Raw genomic sequence first — 13607 nt, 5'->3', positions numbered from 1 at the left:
ACAGCTTTTGTAAGACAGCCTCTCAAAAGCAGTCAAACAAAGGAAGCTTCACTTATTAACAGGGAAGGGCCCTCAGAGCATCTTGTGCGAAAGCCAGAGACTTTGTGCAGCTCGGCAAGACCGCAGCACAGCCCTCCTGCAGGCACCAGTGCCTATCACCCACCCTAGCGCCCCATCCATTTCACTCACATGTGAATTCTCTACTAACGATTACCTTGATTTTTTCACTCTCCTTCTGCACTTGCTTTGCATTTTCAACAATGAAGACAGTACTCTTGTTCACTTCATTGTCAGCTCTGTGTCTCAACCAGTCCTCATATCCCTAGGCACACAAATACAGGCAACACAAACTTGTAACAGAGCAAGTAAACGAATGAAATAGGATGACTGGAGGTGGAGAGAGAGAGAAAAAAAAGTTAAACAGTCCTCAGAACTCCTTCATGCCTGACTAAATATCAATCAGAGCAGCTCAAACTGAATCAATTTATTTTAAAAACTTTATATGCATATTTGAAAGATTCGGAACAGATAAAAGTAACAAAAATAATCTATATGCAGTGCATGCAACGATCAGCTAAATTACTGTAACATGTTTCTATTATTCTCAGCGTTAGCAAGAATAGACTGATAATATGAATAACATGCTTAGCACCCTGTGACTCTCTTTCCTATGGTAACGCAGGGCAAGACTCTTCCTCTTCTGTCTTCACTAAAAGAATAAAACATTCATATTTGAAGCAGATGGATTTTACTCTCGCTCTGCCTTTTTGGCCCCTGCAGAAGAAACTTATTTTATTATTTAATACTTCTGAGGAGGAAATTTAAAATGGCACATGTGCATATGATGGGAGGAAAATGGTCTCTCAGCACCGCAAGAAAGAGGACTACATAGCTTCAAGACTAGCTGAGTTTGAACAGAACCTGTCTTTTCCATTTACTAACAAGGGAGCAGAGCACAGGCTATATTTGGAGCACGTCTCTATTCTGCAAAGAGTCAGAAAACATTTCTAAAAAGAGAAGAAAAATTCAAGTAAAGACAGAACTAGAGAGGCAGCCACAGTACTAACCTTTACGATCCACCACAGTTTGCTTTCAACAATATATAGAGATGTTTTACATTGCACCATGCACCATTACACCATACACCATTACACCAGCATCCATATTCAGCATGCAGTCTCTCTTGAGGAGGGCCGATACACACGTCTGACCTCCTGAAGGGGTTACCAAACTTACCAGCCCATTTTGACGATTTCTGAGTATACTCAAATAAACATTCAGCTTTTTCTCCATCATATGTCCCAAAGAGCACAAGAACATCCCTACAGGAAGGCAATCTTCCTCTCCCCAAATTACTGCGTTTACCTGTTTGATGGCTGTGACGGTGATCACAAAGAAGAGCGGAAGGCCACTGGTTATCGGACTGGTCGGGGTGTCCACTATCACCTGCAGACAGAAGGAACATACTGGTGACAACTTGCTTTCAGGTAGCAGAAGAAACAAAAGCTCTGGCCGCTGGAGTGAAAGGGTGCTTGGTACACTTGGATGGAAAGTGTACTATCGCACCCCAGCACAGAAGGAGGGAAGGAGGGGGCACATAGGAAGCGATAGCAAAGGCATCCTGAGGATGCTCTCCTCCATCTCAAGACAGCTACCCCTTCTCCTGAAGGCCATGGGATGTCCTCAGGTGGGAAAAAGTCTTTCAGAAGTAGTTTAAAAATCTCAATTTGACCTCACCCTAGTGGAAAATAAAAGCCTGGATGAAAAGGTTGCTGGGGACGGGTTACAAAAACGCAACCGCTCAAGTGTTGAGGCGAACAAGTCTCCTCCTGCCATGGGATGTACTGGAGAGGACTAGGGCGGGGAAGGAGGATGGTGCAGAGGCAGCAGCAATGCGCAAAGAGAAAAACACCTCAGGAAGACCATTTCTCCTCTTTGGCCATGAAGATTGGGGCACAACCAAACCCCAAAATACGGGTAGTTGTGAGCAGGAGGGCAGTACTAGTCCTCTTGAACCACTGACACTGAGAGGTTAAAAGCAACATGCACCAGCCCGATTTACCAAGGAAATATATTGTGAAACAGCACAGGAATACTTGAGTAAAACAGAAACTAACATTTTGCCTTCGAGCTCTGAAACACGGGAGTTAAGAGTGTGGTTTAAACAGCACAAAGACCACACAAGGGCCTTCAGGTCAATGGTTGGAGTCCTTGAGCTAGGTGCAGTGCTCATCGTGCCTTGAGCTAGCGCTGCGGCAAAGACCAATTCCCTAAGAACAAAGCCCAGCAGAGCCCCTTCAACATCAATACCACCTCTGGGCTGTGGGAAACCACTGTTTCTATTGACTGCATCACGGCTTGGCCTAAAGGGGAAGAACAGCGGAACAGGCTCATAATTAGGAGGAACTCATGTAAGAGCAGGAAAAGCTGCACTGTTTGCCCACTGAAGAGATTCATCATGAAGGTGTCCTCTCCCACGCGACAACACAAAAAGCCTTTCACCTCACGGCTGGTGGGCCCAAGGGTGTTGCCCAGGGCAGGTATCAGGTGCCTGCCCCAGCTGCTCCACGCATGCATCGTTCTGGCAGCAGGAGGGCAGCAGCCCAAAAGCAAACAGAGAATTCAGCCCCCAACAACTTCTGTGCTGAGATGCAGCCATCCATCTGTGCACGCCTCATAGCTCCCTGCCAGCAGGCACTGCCAGCAGCGACGCTTGCAGCGTCACTCAAAATACTGTGCGGGGGACCAAAGCCACCAGGGCAGACCCCAAGGGCTTCCCCTGGGGCACCTTTAAATCAGGGCACAAAAATTTGGCCGTTTTCCTGACATCCCCAGAGAGGATGGGAGCACAAGGGGCAGATGCGGAGAGCTATGACGGCAAGGGACTGGGAAGCTCAGCAGAAAGGCTTTGTGTCCCCACAAAGGGACTTTGTTGTGCTCTGTTTGTTTGCGCTTCCCTGGCACGCTCACAAACAGCATCTGCATGTTTGTTGTTTTAGGCTCTCTGTTAAAAGCTGCGTTAAGCACAGAACTGCTCTTATCGGCTGGGAGGAAGCCATGTGGAATTTTTTAACTCTTTGAAATGCTGCACGTTGTATTCTTACCCTGCACGACCGGACCCAAGCTGAGAAGTGCCAAACAACGCTGAAGTGGAACAGCTACATCACAAGTAGCCAGGTAAGCAGAATGAGGGCAGACCAAGCTAAACACAACAAGTACCTCCAGGAACACAACACCCTGCTTCACCCAAATGGCTGTAACATGTTTACAGGCAGAAAGCTGTAGAAACCAGACTTTGGAGAACTTCAAGTGAGGATGGTGCAAAGCACTGCACAGTCACATCACACAAAGCCCCGCACGTCCAGATGGCCACTTAGAGAGGCAATACAAAGTATAGGTCAGTCAACCCAAATTTATCTTGCTAGAAGTGGACAGATCTTGTAAACACAAGAGGAACTCTGACTTTCAGCTAAGCAGAGCAAGGCAGAGGGAAGGGATATCTACCCGGGGCTTCCTGAGACTCCCACTGCTACCCCGTGGGAGTTTTCTGCACCAGACAAGATGCAGCTGTATGTATTTATTTAAACAAACAGTACGATTACTGTCCACACAAATGCTGTATTACAGAGGTATGAACACAAGTACTGGATAAGGTCCCTGGAATAACTCATTTATATATTTGGAGATTGCTACTGCACTCTGTATGCAGCCTGTGGCTCAACACAGTTCTTCTGCCTGTCACTGTTGGTGGAAAGCAGAAGGACACAAGAGCAGCGTGCCAAAACATCAAAGGCAGACTCATTTGAAGCTATTTTTTGACACGCTTTAGGACTTTAACAGCTTAATTTGGATCCACTTAAGAGTGACAAAATCCTTCTGTTACTTAACAGTTTCTTCCAAATTCATTGTTTACTATACTGAAGACCACAATCCAGAAGTCATCCTTATCTATCTAAAATAACTTTTTTTTTTATTCCTGGCACCTCCTAAATAAGGTGATTGCTATCAGCTTGGTCCCTCTACAAATACACCTCGACCACACTTACTTCAGACCATCTGTCTCCTCCAGGAGTTGACTTAGTTTCCTTTGAGCATTGCAATAGATGGACCAACAAAACAGTTATTCATATCCCTGTTAGTGCACTAATTAGTGTCTTATGGTTAACGTGTGTACTTTTTCTTCCTCTCTCTCTCTACCAAGAGCTGAATTTGGAGTCACAGCAGGTAGAGGAGATGTGGTAGGCGATGCCCAGAGGGGCTCCCTGGGCGCACACTGCTCAGGTACAAATCTACCATGCAGGGAACAACCCAACTGCTGCCACACTGCACCCTTAATGCAGCACTTGTGACAATTCCAATAATTTAAAGTAATTTAAAGATAAACACCAACGTTTAAGCTATAAATGCCATTTTACTAAGTTATAACCCTTGATATTTTATGTGAGTGGAGTTACCGTGAGTGCTTTTCTTGGGATGAGTGAAGTCTCCAGCAGCTCCAGAATGATGAGCACCAGGGGCTGTTGGCTACTTCACGGGGCGGTATGAGTGCTGCCAGAGCGTGTTTGGTTGGGTTTGTTTTTCTCTCTCTAGTGGAGCACGAGGATTGCTTCCTTATTTTAGAGGCAGTCACAGATCACAGAATAACAATGAGGAGGAAGAGCAAGGCTTTTATCTCACCTGCATACATCCGCGTCTAAAATGGGCAAGCAGCTAAACTACAGGGAGTTCTGTAGGCAGGACCAAGAACACACAGTGTTCTTAAGGACCAGAGGGCCAGCAGACAAAATGCAATGCTGCATCACTAAATGGCCATCTCCACAAGAAGGGCATTCTGCCTCCAGGGCGTCACTTCAGCACAAGGCAAGTTACAAATTCACTCTGACAAAAGGGAGCAGTGCCAGTGAAATCAAGCGATGGCCGAGAGCCAGCTGATGCCAGGGTGAACTGGCCTTTCTGCAGCGCTGCCAGGAGGAGCCACGCACAGCCGTTACCTCAGGATCCCCCGTTTCTGCGGCAGGCACTGAAATGGCTGTAAACCACAACTCTTTACTGTCAGGATAAAGAAATGAGGTCTTTTAACCATGCAGACCAGGAGCAAGTGATACCCTGAGACCTGAATCAACAAAATCCAGAAGAAGCCGTCTAAGAGCAGGCTGTTTGCAGTAGCTCTACAGTGCTGTTTACGAGGTTGGTGGGGTAGGAGTTTGGATGCCTGTTTCTAGCCCTAGAGTAAGCTGTCTACTAGGCCTTGGGTCTGAGTATTGGATTTTAAAAGGCGAATGAAAGCACTGTGGTGACTCTTCCAAACTTGCCACCTCTTCCCCAAAACGCATTTTGACAGCCTGCTTTTCTTTTTGGTTGACAGAACAGAAAACAAACGTTCAGGTTTGCTCAGAATTTGTTCCTTAGCAAAGCCACAAAGCAGAGAGATAAGGTTCATCTGTGTATAAAATCTGTTGTTTTGTCTGTGGAGAATAGCATCCTGAAACTCCACATTCCCAAAGCACACGCTATGCCTCTTCCAAATTCTGTTGAGTACAGCCTCTCTGCCCTGGGCTGCCCTGAAAGTCACTATAAGATGTATGAACATTACATAACCTGGAAAAATGCATGTTGTTACGCAGCAGAAGTAATGAAGGTGATAAAAAACTAGACCTTAATTCTGCAGAATTATACACGTATTTTCACTGGTTGACCGATCTTAATGTTTAGAGTTAAAATGGTTTTTAAATCATTTTGGCAGTCATTTGAACGCTGCCTCAGACAGGCCCAAACATTTAATTGTTTGTATGCGCTGAATGGCTTACCAGAATTATAACACAGCTTCCAATTTAAAAAAAAAAACAACAAACACAAACACCAAGAGAGTCAGCTCTGAACCTCAATTCTTGCTGTTCAATCTGTGCTTACAAACAATATGCAAATAAAAACACCCTGGCATCCATCTCGGTGGAGAAAGCTCTTACCTGCACGAGGAAGATGATAAGGAAGTAGAAGTTGGCAATTCTCCTAAACTGCTCAAAAAGGTTCTTCGGGAGGAAGTTCCAGATTGTGTACTGTGGGGAGAGAGGAACAGGAGCTGTTGGGCACGCTGCAGCTTTCGTGATGCCAACACAAACAGATCAAGACACAGAGCTTGATGCGGACTACAAAATGAGAGGTATCTGCACAGAGCAGGAAACGAGTTTTCCCTTTAAACTGAGACGAATGGTGGCAGCAGGTACACGAACTGCTGCCGTCATCTCCCTGAAGCTGCAGCAGGGGCCGCAGCCTCCTCTCGCTCCCGGCAAGGCAAGGCAGCAGGTCCCGGCATCGCCGGGCAGCTGCTACTATCGGTGCAGCTGTGCGCTGCGATGCGGCCGTGCTCCAGCTTCCACTTCCAGCATCACACCGCAAACTCTGGCTCTCTCCACCAGTTCACTACGCAGTTCAAAGTGCTTTGCAGTTATGTGGGGCTTTTTTGTTTGTTTTAAAGCAGTCAACGGCTTCTCTTTTGTTAAAATATCCCAAACCACTCAGCTGGAGACAGCAGAGGAAAAAGAAGATAAACACCACAGGATTTGTTTCAGGAAGCAACTTCTACATAGGCATTTCAAGAGACATAATTTAACAAAGAAGTAATGCACAGTGCAGAGGTTTTTTTCCAAATTAAATCTTGGAGTTGCTGTTCTGCTCAGAAAAAAAGTCATGCTGCCCATACAAATCTGTTATTAGGCTGTGCTTCGTTATCATTTTAAGAAGGCTGCTGAATCATTTGCTCTGGAAAACATGGAATTTAAGAACAGCGTGGAAAATAACAGGTCTAATATCTGACCTTTCAGTGTGCCTTGAATAAACAATGAATAATAAGCAGCCAAGTCTCAAGGCCAATATTCATTTAATTAAAAAAAGACACTGGTCAGGTAAGAAAAGTCCATGACATGCAAATAAAAATGAAAAAAAGACAACACTAAAAAATAAACTAGAGACGATCTACAGAATTAATGCTAAAACAAACAGTTTATCAGAAAGAGAACTGAAGTACTGGAAAGGGTTTTCCAAAGGACTCTCTTGCATGTCAGGGAAAAGTCACTGGGAATGCTACACACGTTAAAGGTGTTTTGATTTTAAACTTGTCTGCAATATAAATGCAGACAGCATAGAGTCTTAAAAAACAAACAAGGTCCAAGTTGTATAAAAAAGAAAGGAGTGAAAGAAAACCCTTACAGCTCATCTACAGTAAAACCGAAGCCTAACAGTATGCTGAGCATCATGACTCCTAAACAACATAACATGCATCCAGCTGTGTTGACAATATTGGATGCCACTTGCTTGATATTTTACTTGAATCGGCTTCAAATCTTTTGAAATAGCTTCATGAATGTCATGGAAAAAAGCTAAGCAGAAGGCAGACGGGTGTCATCACAGTTTTCCACAATAAACAAAAGCTAGATTAATACAGCATGAATGTTTCCCCTTTCATCCAAAGGGATAAACCAAGCATGGTTATTTTTGTCCTGCTTGAAGAGAGAAAAAAAGCCACAAAACAAAAAATAGGTGAATCACATGAATCTATCCATTTACAAAATAATCCCCACTCCCTTTCACAAACCGAAACTGCTGTCATCTCACAGTCGGTACTGCACTTAACTGGAACGTAAGATCAGGCTGAAGCACACGTGCAGGGAACGCACGCGCGCTGCCCACCCGTGCAGAGAGCGAGCTCACCTTGGACGAGACGATCCTGTTATCGCAGAACTTCTGTGCCACATACGCATCTGTTTCCGAAACCGTCCGGTGCCCAACCACCACGGTGCGCGTACCAACCCGCTTCTCCTCCCCGGCACACTGTTGGGGCAACAGGAAAGGGAAAATTTAGCTTGTCTCAAAAAAAAATAAATCTGATATTTGTATTAGCAGCTTACAGCTTCAAAATACACCGTGTTGTTCTTTAATCCGCTTTTCTGCGGCCCATCAAAAGCAGGAAGACCGAGAGAATAATTCAGAGAAACCAAGGCAAAGCTGAGCCAGCAGCCCAGGAGCCCCCCTGCTGCCAGCCATCCCCCCCCGCTCCCCGTGGAGACCCCCTCCTGCACACATCGAACCCTTCCTCACGCCAGCGCGGACCGCACAAAAGCAGTTTTAGCTCTGGGGCTCAACAGGCTCCAGGCTTCCCCCCAGGATCCCACAGAAGGTGGGATCCGCACCCTCCTTCGCTCTTTTCTCCTGCCAAACCCTCAAGCCTGCCTGAAACATCTCCCTGCCTCCCTCGGGCACGCAGACTTAGGGCAGAACTTTTAAAAAAAAAAAGGTGTACTTCTGCCGGTTCTGCATCCAAAATAAAAACACAAATAACGGAGCAGACAGTTTCACATCGCAAACTCACTGCCTGGAAAGCCTATTTTAAAAGAAAAAGTACATTTTAACTTTCATACAAACGCCAGTTATGTCAACAGAAGGTCAGGAGAATTCACGGCTTGTCTCCGCAAGCGGCCGAGCGCTTCAGCAGCGTTTGTTCTGCACAGGGGCACCGAGACCACCGGGCACGGGTGGCTCCGGGGGGAGGCGCCACCCAGGAGGCTCTTCAGGAGCCTGTGTCTCAGCGGGGGAGATGCATCACAGCCCTCAGAGATACCTGAGGTGCCAGGCAATCATTTATTTATTTTTTTTTTTTTTTTTTAATATTTGCTATTTTACCGTGAGTCCCTCACACCTGCCTGCACGCGCTCCTGCGTTAGCACTTCCCACCCAACTGCCAAGCCCCTGCTGCAAGGATGCAACAGCAGCTCTGCAAAAACCCTGAGCACCAAAACCCCTGAGCACCACGGTGCGGAGCGCCATCGTTCACCGCCTCTTCCGATGCGAGAGCGAGGGATTTCCAACAGAAAGTACCAGGCAACAGGTCTACAACAAACAAAAGCAAGCACGCAGCCCCCGCGTGCGTCACCCCCGCGAAGGCCAAAAGCAAAGGGGATTAAGGCACGGAGCTGGGGGCAGCCTCAGCACACCTGGGCATCTCCAGGGCACCCCAGGCTGTCGGTGCACCCTGCCGCCAGGTCACAGCACGGGAGGAGCAACCCCGCTGCCTGCTTTGCCTGTGCAAGTTCATTTGGTGTTGGGTTTGTGGGTTTTTGTTTTGTTTTTAAAGCAGAATGAGATGTCACAAGGGAATGATAACCTGTCGTCACGGTGTCACAGGGGCTTAATGACAAGCCCTCCGCTCGGCAGTGGCCAGGGGACAGATAAGAGAATACCAGGAGGGGAAGTATTTATAGCATGGTAGATCCGGGTCAGGCGAGGGAAGAATCCGTGGAAGCCAAGCACCAAGCAGTGCCCGTGCGCCACAGCTCTGACACCTTGGTGCCAAACCCCAGTGTCCGTGCATGGGGTGCAGGACTGGCTCTGGCACAAACACATCCCTAGAGCAAGGCAGGAGGTACCTACAGCCTCCCTGGGGCATCTCTCCCAGCCCTGCCTGTCTCAGGATGCCTCTGCCCAGGTGGGCATCGCTTGCCCCCAAGGCCTTCTGCTAAAATCAGGTGATGGAGAGAGGAGCAGCAAACAGCACAAGAGAGCCGCTCACAGGTAGCTTCAGCTGAAACCAAGACAGCTCAACAGAATGGGATTAGAATAGTGCCTGTGGTTATGCAGGTTACGAGCAAAGTATTTCGTCCTTCTGACGCCCCGAATCCCAGCAGTAGCACCAGACTGACACCGGGGTGTGCTTTGCGGGGTTGGACTTAAAATTATAAAGTGAATTTAAAATACCCATTAAGAGGATATGGAGTGGGGAAAAAGGGGCGCCTTATTAGACCAGGCTAAGGTTTTCTTAGAATTAGGTTTGGCGATTTTAAAACACGCGCAGGAAAGAATTTGTCACCGTTCATAGTCCAAGGGCATTATCAGGCAGCAGGGCTGCTGAAACACCAGCAGATGCTGCCTGTACTCCTATTAATTCCCAACCCTTGATCCTGTTTGTTTTGCAGCCCTGGCAGGGCAGGTGCCAAAAATGCAAAGGATGCGGAGGAGCAGAAGCAGCCGGCAGCTTCCCACCTCCACCGCGCAGAGGGGCTCCCGAAACGGGATCGGGCTGGCAGCCAGGGCGAGCCTTCGGCTCCAGCCTCCCAGCTCCCCCCCCATCCACACGCAGTGGCTAACGGCACGTCGTTTGGACCAGCCACCTCACCCAAAGCCAGGAGCTCCAGCAGCAGCAGCCCCGTGCTGCTGGGAGAGCGCCGGGAAACCCAGGGGAGGTGGGGATTTGCCAGACAAATGGCTGAGCACAAGGAGCAGAGAGCGGTAAAACCGTGCACCATCACTGCCCCAGTGGCCCTCTGGGTCACCAACAGATCGCCAAGGCTTAACAACGGAGACTTACCGGGAGATTTAGGGAGTAACTGCCACGTCTTTGAGAAAATTATACAGCATGCAGATTAGTAGGGAGAGGATTTGGAATTTTTTTTTTTTTAAGACTCCCTGAGCTGCGAGGGTGCTGGCTGGTGGCACGGCCCCTCTCTGCCACCACGCACACCGTGGGTGAGCGGGTTGAAGCTCCCCAGAGCCCACCTTGCAACAAAGCCCACGGCCTAGCTGGGCCAGCCCTCCCTCGTGCTCCCTGCGTGGGGTTTTGCTGTAGACGTAGGCAACCTGATCTTACAGGAACAAGGTACTAAAAATATACAAGAGAGCCCCAAAGGTCAGCTGTGGAGCGAGAACAGCCCCCCGAGCCCTGCACACCTCTGCTGCTGAATGACAACTTTGTGGTGCAAAAGCAGAGGTGGCTGAAGGAGCCAAACAGACGCGAGCCAAAAAACGCTTAGGATAAGCTTCAGGTGTTCGGTAAGACGCCGATCCCATCATTTATCCTGCCTCCTAAACCTGCAGCACAGGGGTCCTGCTCTGCTGCCGCAGCGACCGAGCGAGCCCATCAGGCAGTCAGCCCTGCAGCAGGGTGCCCAGAACAGACTGAGCAGGACGGGCAGGCACAAATCACAGGAGACACTTAGAAGACAGAGGCTGTCCTGCCAGGAGCATCTCCCCGAGCTGGCTCACCTTTGCCGCCAGCCCTGGGGCAGGGGCCACGCGCGCAGGGCAGCAGCACCAGCCGGCCGGCACGCACCGCAGCACGCCACGGGGAATTCAGGCGGGCATCTCTCTTCTAAATACTCTGCTGTAACTCAGCCTTCCCATACCTTACAGTGGCTGTTTTAACAGAGATACTGACGTTATAGAAAGCCCTCGTGTTGCCATAAACAGCAGTTCTGAAAAAAAGGCATCAGGGATAATAGCTATTTTCTTACCCTGTCCAAACTCTAAAAGCCTATCTATCTATCAATAAGACCACAAAAGGTCAACTGAGGCTTGGCGTTTTGCTACAAAGTTTTTTTGGACGAGTTCGAAACTGGTACTGTCTGATGGCAGCGGTCCAGGGCATGGTGGGGGCTACAAACGTCCGTGGATGCAGCTCATTAACAATCAGCATTTACGACTTGGAGCCACCAGAACGCTAAATCGAGCCAGAGGGATTAGGTTTGCGGCTCCCAGCACTCCCTAAATCCTCAGCCTGAGTTTGGGCAGGCCTCCCTTGGAGCCTCTTTCCCTCTCCATCTGTGCGACTCCCACCTTTCCCCTGGCTCCGCGCTGCCCTTCCCACTCAAACCGTGCCTCCCGACACCGCAGGCGGGCCTGGGGGGAGCCGGGAGCCTGTTCTGCCCGGGGCAGCTCCCAGCGCCCCCAGGAGAGCCCCTTCTTCGCCAGGTCTCCCACGCTTCTGGCGGTTACCGCAGCACCCGGTACAGGGCACGGCAACGGTCACCTTGGCAAAAATTAGCAAACCTGGGTAAAAATTAACGGAGTGACCCGGTTCAACGCAGGATGAACTTGTGCTCTACAGAACCAGGCTGCGGAAAACAAGAAGGGAAAACAAGCATCTCTGCTACCTGCTCTCCTCGTTTTCAGAAAAAGAAGTGGTAAATCAAACATGTTTTGTTTTTTTCCCCACTGCAGTGGCAGTAAGCACCTCCACCAAAAAATTAATCAAAAGGAATTCCTTTCATGTGTGCTGAAGATACCTTCATGCCACAGAGTACAGACAAATAACTCACAGAAACAGATCTAACAAAACCCACAGGCATTAAAAAAAGTCATCTGGTAAACCCTGAGATAATTATACTGTACAAGTACAAAGCTCAACCATTTGAATGAAATCACAGCTTATATTAAATATGTGCAGAAGAAAGATTAAATCACATTACTTGGCTTAGATCTCATGAATAGTTTAAAGTCTAATCTCTCCTGTATTGTTCCATTTACCACAGAAGTAGCAGAGAAGGCAACCTGATTTACAAAAAAAAATCAAAAATAACTCTCAAAACAGCCTGTTCTGTTTCATTTATTTGCAGAACCGAGAAAAACACACGTACAATTTTAAAAGGCTTCCACAAATTTAACATAACCTCCCCAAACTGTCAGGCAGTCTCAAAAAGTCGCTCAGCACGCCGACTTCCCCGCCTGCTCGGTCCTGGTGCCCAACCGATGTATTTTTAATTGAAATTCTTCTTGCCAATTTTTATATTGCTCCTTGTACTTAGCCATTTCTCTGCGAGTACGAGCCACGCTTTGACACAACGCTTAATAATTCAGCAGCGAAGGCTATGCTTACCCACGCGGACCACATGTTAGGCAGCCCTCCTGATTTATGGGGAGAACTCCATCGATGCGAATCAATCGCGCTCTCCCCTACGTCTGCGGGAGAGAGCTGATAACCTGAACGGTCCTCGGGGGGGAAAAAAAAAAACACGCTGCATTTCAAACGCTGAGAGCCCATAGGTCCAGAAGAAAATCAGCTGAAGCTGAGCAAAGCTCGGGGCGGGCTTGCTCTGGCTGGCGCCCAGGGGAGCAGCCCCTGGCAGGGGAGCAGGGCCCTGCCTGCCTGGGCTCCCTGTTGGTGAGGTGACTTCTGCTGGGCGTCCTCGAGGGGAGGAGGGACGGCCAGTGCCATAGGACAGCAAAAAGCTGGCGTTTAAACAAGTGCCCTTTCTCCTACACGAATGCGAAAGCTCCTGTGGATGTTTTAAGCAGGGAGAGAACAGCGACAGCATGGGGCCAACCAGCTCCAGAGGGGTGCTCTCACGGGTCCGTCCCGCCAACCACCAGCCCAAGCAGAACAACGCGCAGGGGCAAAAGGCACAGAGAAAGGACCAACACTTCTTCACCAAGAGCGAGGTTAGCACGGTCAACGTGTAACCGTGCTGCGACGGGGCTCGGCTCCCAAACCTTGTCCCCTGTCCTCGCCAGGGATGACAAGGCGTGCTCTAGCAGAGCGTCACCGACCCAAATCGCCTTTTTCTTAATGAAAGTCCGCGCACAGCCAAGTGACACGAAGGGACCCAGCTAGGCAAGCCCGTTCCTGCCTCCTCTCTGCTCCAAGGACGTGCCGCCTCGCTGCACGCACCCCTGGGTAGGTCACTGTCACCTTCAGCAAGGACAACGGGCTGGAGAACAGCAGAGCCCAACTGGCCAAGTTTCCCAGAAGAGCTAACTTTGCAAATAAAGCCGGAATGAAAAGCCCAGCGAGCAACGGAGGGTGGAGAGAACAGGGGAAAGGGCTACTTGAGAGATTTAAGAAG

The 13607-nt window shown here is 48.8% G+C and overlaps 1 protein-coding gene across 8 annotated transcripts in view; it reads right to left on the bottom strand.

Moving 5' to 3' along the window:
* Positions 1-13607, bottom strand: part of ATP11C (ATPase phospholipid transporting 11C (ATP11C blood group)) — a 59737-nt gene that overhangs the window by 33009 nt on the left and 13121 nt on the right. For 6 of the 8 annotated variants that reach the window (XM_080553453.1, XM_080553452.1, XM_080553448.1 and 3 more), the window contains exons 2-5: positions 7708-7827; positions 5967-6056; positions 1366-1446; positions 215-322 (exon numbers count right to left, since the gene is read on the bottom strand). In XM_080553453.1, the coding sequence (XP_080409579.1) occupies positions 215-322; positions 1366-1446; positions 5967-6056; positions 7708-7827 (399 nt within the window). Of the gene's footprint in view, positions 1-214; positions 323-1365; positions 1447-5966; positions 6057-7707; positions 7828-12640; positions 12761-13607 lie in introns of those variants that run through there. The other 2 variants (XM_080553450.1, XM_080553451.1) reach the window with 2 other exon arrangements.

The sequence above is a fragment of the Anser brachyrhynchus genome (assembly GCF_964034855.1).
Source record: "Anser brachyrhynchus genome assembly, chromosome: 13".
Taxonomy (NCBI): Eukaryota; Metazoa; Chordata; class Aves; order Anseriformes; family Anatidae; genus Anser; species Anser brachyrhynchus.
Note: the sequence above shows the minus strand (reverse complement) of the source record. Positions and strands in the feature narration are given on the sequence as shown.